Source organism: Clinocottus analis, unplaced genomic scaffold (genome assembly GCF_023055335.1).
Source record: "Clinocottus analis isolate CAN_PGR_092001 unplaced genomic scaffold, fCliAna1.0.p SCAF_64, whole genome shotgun sequence".
Taxonomy (NCBI): domain Eukaryota; kingdom Metazoa; phylum Chordata; class Actinopteri; order Perciformes; family Cottidae; genus Clinocottus; species Clinocottus analis.
Genome location: NW_027176223.1, coordinates 264,888 through 269,167, shown reverse-complemented (window position 1 = coordinate 269,167; position 4,280 = coordinate 264,888). Strand labels below are relative to the sequence as shown.

At 52.2% G+C, this 4,280-nt stretch overlaps 1 protein-coding gene across 1 annotated transcript; it reads right to left on the bottom strand.

Moving 5' to 3' along the window:
* Positions 1–582: 582 nt before the first annotated feature.
* Positions 583–3,953, bottom strand: si:dkey-12e7.1 (uncharacterized protein LOC557553 homolog). The gene is made up of 2 exons (XM_068604180.1): positions 2,723–3,953; positions 583–2,338 (listed from the first exon to the last, which is right to left on the bottom strand). The coding sequence occupies exons 1-2, from the start codon at positions 3,284–3,286 to the stop codon at positions 1,751–1,753; spliced, it is 1,152 nt and encodes a 383-aa protein (XP_068460281.1). The 5' UTR covers positions 3,287–3,953; the 3' UTR covers positions 583–1,750.
* Between the last annotated feature and the right edge of the window lie 327 nt (positions 3,954–4,280).

The window sequence follows — 4,280 nt, the reverse complement described above, 5'->3', positions numbered from 1 at the left end:
TATTATCGTTATGTGGGGAAAACCTCGGTACGGCCCAGATGTTGCAACATCTGTCAAAAAGCCTTCAGCTCGTGTGTTCAGGAAAGTTCTCCTGATAAAGTACGAGATCAGAGTCACACACACAAACACACACACACACACACACACACACACACACACACACACACACACACACACACACACACACGACAGTTAAGATTGAATACAGTTCTTTATGAAGAATCTTGTGAAATGTTCTACACTTCAAAGACATACATCATCATCATCATCATCATCATCATCATCATCATGAGGAGACGCGTCCTGCAGTGAAGGATCAGAATCCACTGAATGTTTCACTGGCGCAGCGTGAACACAAGTCTGTGACTACAAGGACCTCTGCTGATTCTACACCAGAGCTGCAGATGTTCTTCCAGCTGAGCGGTGGAGGCTCCTGGTACAGAGAGCTGGTCCGACACCATGAGTCTGTAATGTGAGGCTCCTGGTACAGAGAGCTGGTCTGTAATGTGAGGCTCCTGGTACAGAGAGCTGGTCTGTAATCTGAGGCTCCTGGTACAGAGAGCTGGTCTGTAATGTGAGGCTCCTGGTACAGAGAGCTGGTCCGACACCATGAGTCTGTAATGTGAGGCTCCTGGTACAGAGAGCTGGTCTGTAATGTGAGGCTCCTGGTACAGAGAGCTGGTCTGTAATGTGAGGCTCCTGGTACAGAGAGCTGGTCCGACACCATGAGTCTGTAATGTGGAGGCCGACACGTGAACTTGACACCGATCCATACCAGTGCGCTGAAACCTAAAAGGTTTAAAAGATAATCCTTCTCAATACCTGTGAACGCGTCTCCTTAAACAACCGGGTTCATTAGACTCAGGGTGAGCGATGTCGTCCTTCAATCAGAGGATCGACGGTTCGAATCCGCTCCGCTGGTCCACATCGGCGTGTCCTAACGTCTCTCTGCCAGATGCAGTGGAATGTAATGTATTACAGTTCCTCAACAAAGACGACATTTTACAAGATTACATTGAACGCACCATGACGTTTACACTTTTCTAGATTAATGCTCGTTGGTGCTGAGCGGAGCGTTAACGATTCATAATGCAACTGAGTGCAACCTCCGTTCACGCTGGCTGCTAGCTCCGTTATTTAGCCGTTAGCAGCATTGTGGTGCCCACCGGCTGCTAACGGCTAGCGGCTAACAGCTAGCGTTGACTAGCTCCCTTCCCCCTGACGAGGTCGTAGTGGTGTTCTCAGGTGATGAGCGGGTCAGTCGATCACACTCGTGTTTCTTATTGGTCTCGTGCTGCGTGAATAAATAAATAAACCATGTGATTTCTGCTGCGTAATAACCGATCCAGCACGTTATCATGCGTCAGAGGCGGTTTTGGTTCTGGTATCGGAACAGCTCTCGTAAAACAGGAATGGAAATAAATAAATTCACAGACTTCTATTTCAGAGCGCTCCATCATTTAAAAAGGCTCCATGACTCACACAACATGCACCAGCACACTGGACTCGGTAGATTGATGTTGTCAATGATCAGCATGGAGCACCTCGGCTTTGTGGGTAAAAACTAGATAAAACAGCTGCAGACACGCTGTGCATCGATGTCTTCTCAGGAAAGTGAAGACAGCAGCTTCCTGTTTGAGAATCAGAAGAAACACAACTTGCAGTCCTGTGATTTCACTTGGAGGCTCGTGTTGTTTGAACCGTGTCCACTGAAACGGGGACGCAGGTCGGCGTGCGAATGATTCATGGTCTACCACAGCCAGCTGTCCAGGTGCTGGACGCAGTAGCAGGACTGCTCCAGGATGGCCGACAGCTCCCCGGAGCCGTCGTCTCTCCAGGTGGGAAGCAGCCGCTCGTTGTTGAGCGCCTGCAGCTTGGGCGTGCCGTCCCGCAGGACGCGGTACAGGCAGGGCCACCGGCTCTGGATCCTCAGCCGGGTCCGGCGGTCCAGCGTGATGCCGCGGACGATCTTCTTGGCGCGGAGCTCTCGCAGGGCGGGCAGCCTCAGGCAGGAGAAGACCAGGCCTCGGCTGGGCGACACGTCCAGGAACTCCAGGGACGAGGACTCCAGCGTGTACGAGATGCCCAGGTTCCTGAGCGGCACCAGGATCTGCAGCGTCAGGGACTTCAGGTTGGGCAGCGACTTGGTGAGCGCCTGCAGCGTGGCGGGCGTCACGCCTTTAAAGACCCAGAAGTACTTGAGCTCCAGCACCCGGAGCTGCTGGAACCGCGCGAGCAGCGACACGGACTCGTCCGACCAGTCGAAGTGCAGCCGCATCTTGGAGACGCGCGGGCAGCTGCAGGCCAGTTGGGTCAGCAGCTGCTGGAAGCTGGTCACCTGTCAATCAAACCAAGAAAGCAGGCCGTGAACCGTCTGCAGGGTCTGTGCAATGAGACACGATGCTATGGGGACAAGGACTCTTTACCACCATGTCTCCTGAGCTTTAGAAGAAGAGTTAGAAGAGTTAGAAGAGTTAAACGAGTTAGAAGAGTTAAAAGATTTAAAAGACTTAGAAGAGTTAGAAGAGTTAGAAGAGAACTACAAGGCGTAAAGCTGCGTCATTACAACACACCAATACATCTCTTATGTGTGTTTACAAACTAGAAATCCGGCCTCATCCCTTCAACACACAGGAGGTCACGAGCCAATCCTGACAGAAAGAACATGGCAACACATTTGTGCATCGAGCCGTGTGCTTCATCCCCTCCTGCAACTGGTTACCTGGTCCATCTTGGTGATGCTGTCCTGGTGGGAGCTGCAGCCGGAGTGCACTTTGAGGTCCAGCGGCTCCAGCAGAGTGAACGTCCAGTTGAGGTCCAGGTGGCTGAGGTCTCTGCAGTGCACGCTGTCCAGCAGGCGACTCAGCAGCTCGCACCACTTGTTGCAGCGGTCCCCCAGGTCGAAGCTGGCCTTCAGCGTGAGCAGGCTGGCCCGCCGCGAGATGAGGTGGTGGGTGTAATGGTGGACCCAGGCCTTCCACCTCTCAAACTCGCGGTTGGAGACCAGCAGCCCCTGCTGGCCCAGGTGGAAGACGCCGCGGCGGGAGTAGTCCGCCACCCGCCACAGCTTCCACGAGCGGACCAGGCGGCTCCAGCTGGAGCAGACCAGAGCGCTGCTGCACTTGTCCACCTCGTTCAGGAAGGACAGGACGTGCAGCTGGCACTCCACCGGCAGGAAGTTGAAGGGGAAGTGGTCGTCCGCCGCTTTCCGCCGGCTCCTCACGGGGACCAGGGGTCTCTTCCGCGGCGACATGGCGGTCGATGATGAAATGATATTGGTGGTCATTGGTGGAGGTCAGAATCTCCACCGGGTGGTCTTGCGGTCAGGCTTCGCCATAAATACCTCTGGCCTGGAGAAGTCTATCAAGTAAGGTGTTGACTCTCCACTTGGACATAAACAACAGGTGGTCTGTGTGCTACAGGTCAAAGGTCACAGACCATATCATGGGACTGCTCCCCTGTAAAGACACGCGTGCACATGGGGTTGAGTGAAAGTTTGAGTCAAAACTAAATCATAAAGTTGGTGTAAAGTCAGTACTTCATCACTTCCCCATAATGTGAATCACACGTGTGTGTGTGTGTGTGTGTGTGTCTGTATTAATGACTCTGCTGGTCCGTTATCTCTTACATAACGGGCCCGTTCACCGCCTGTGTGCGTCACCGCGGGGTTATGGGGTTGTTTTGCCTTGTTATCGATATATATTATTATATTATAGTCTTTACCTTTTGGTCGAGCTCCCTTCCCCCTCAGTTTAAAGAGCTAGCCTGCTAGAAGCTAACGTTAGCAGGAGAAAGCGGTGTACAGAATTGAACCTGAACGCACCGCGTTGTTGCATTTTATTCCAAATGTATAAGAAACTGTGAAACTACTCATAAAATACACAAGTTAAAAAGCTAGAAAACAGTTTTCAGTCACTAGGCCGGCTAGTTAGCTGCCGGACAGCTGAGCTGTGTTGTTGTTTTAGTTGTGGCGCGTTGTGATGACGTCATTGACATGCCTCGGTCTGCCGCAGGAACGCGCGCCCTCTGTCGGTGGCAGAGGGAAGCCTCCAGAACATAGACACACACGGCCTGGCCAAAAAAAAGGTCACACACTAATATTTGGTTGAGGCCTTCAGCTTTGGTTACAGCATTGGCTGTGGCTTTGTTTCATGAGCGTCTGCAATGTCACAAGATTTATTTCCATCCAGTGTTGCATTCATTCCTCACTAAGCTCTTGTGTTGATGATCGTAGAGTCTGACTGCTGCAAAGCTTCTCCAGCACATCAGAGACTCACTGG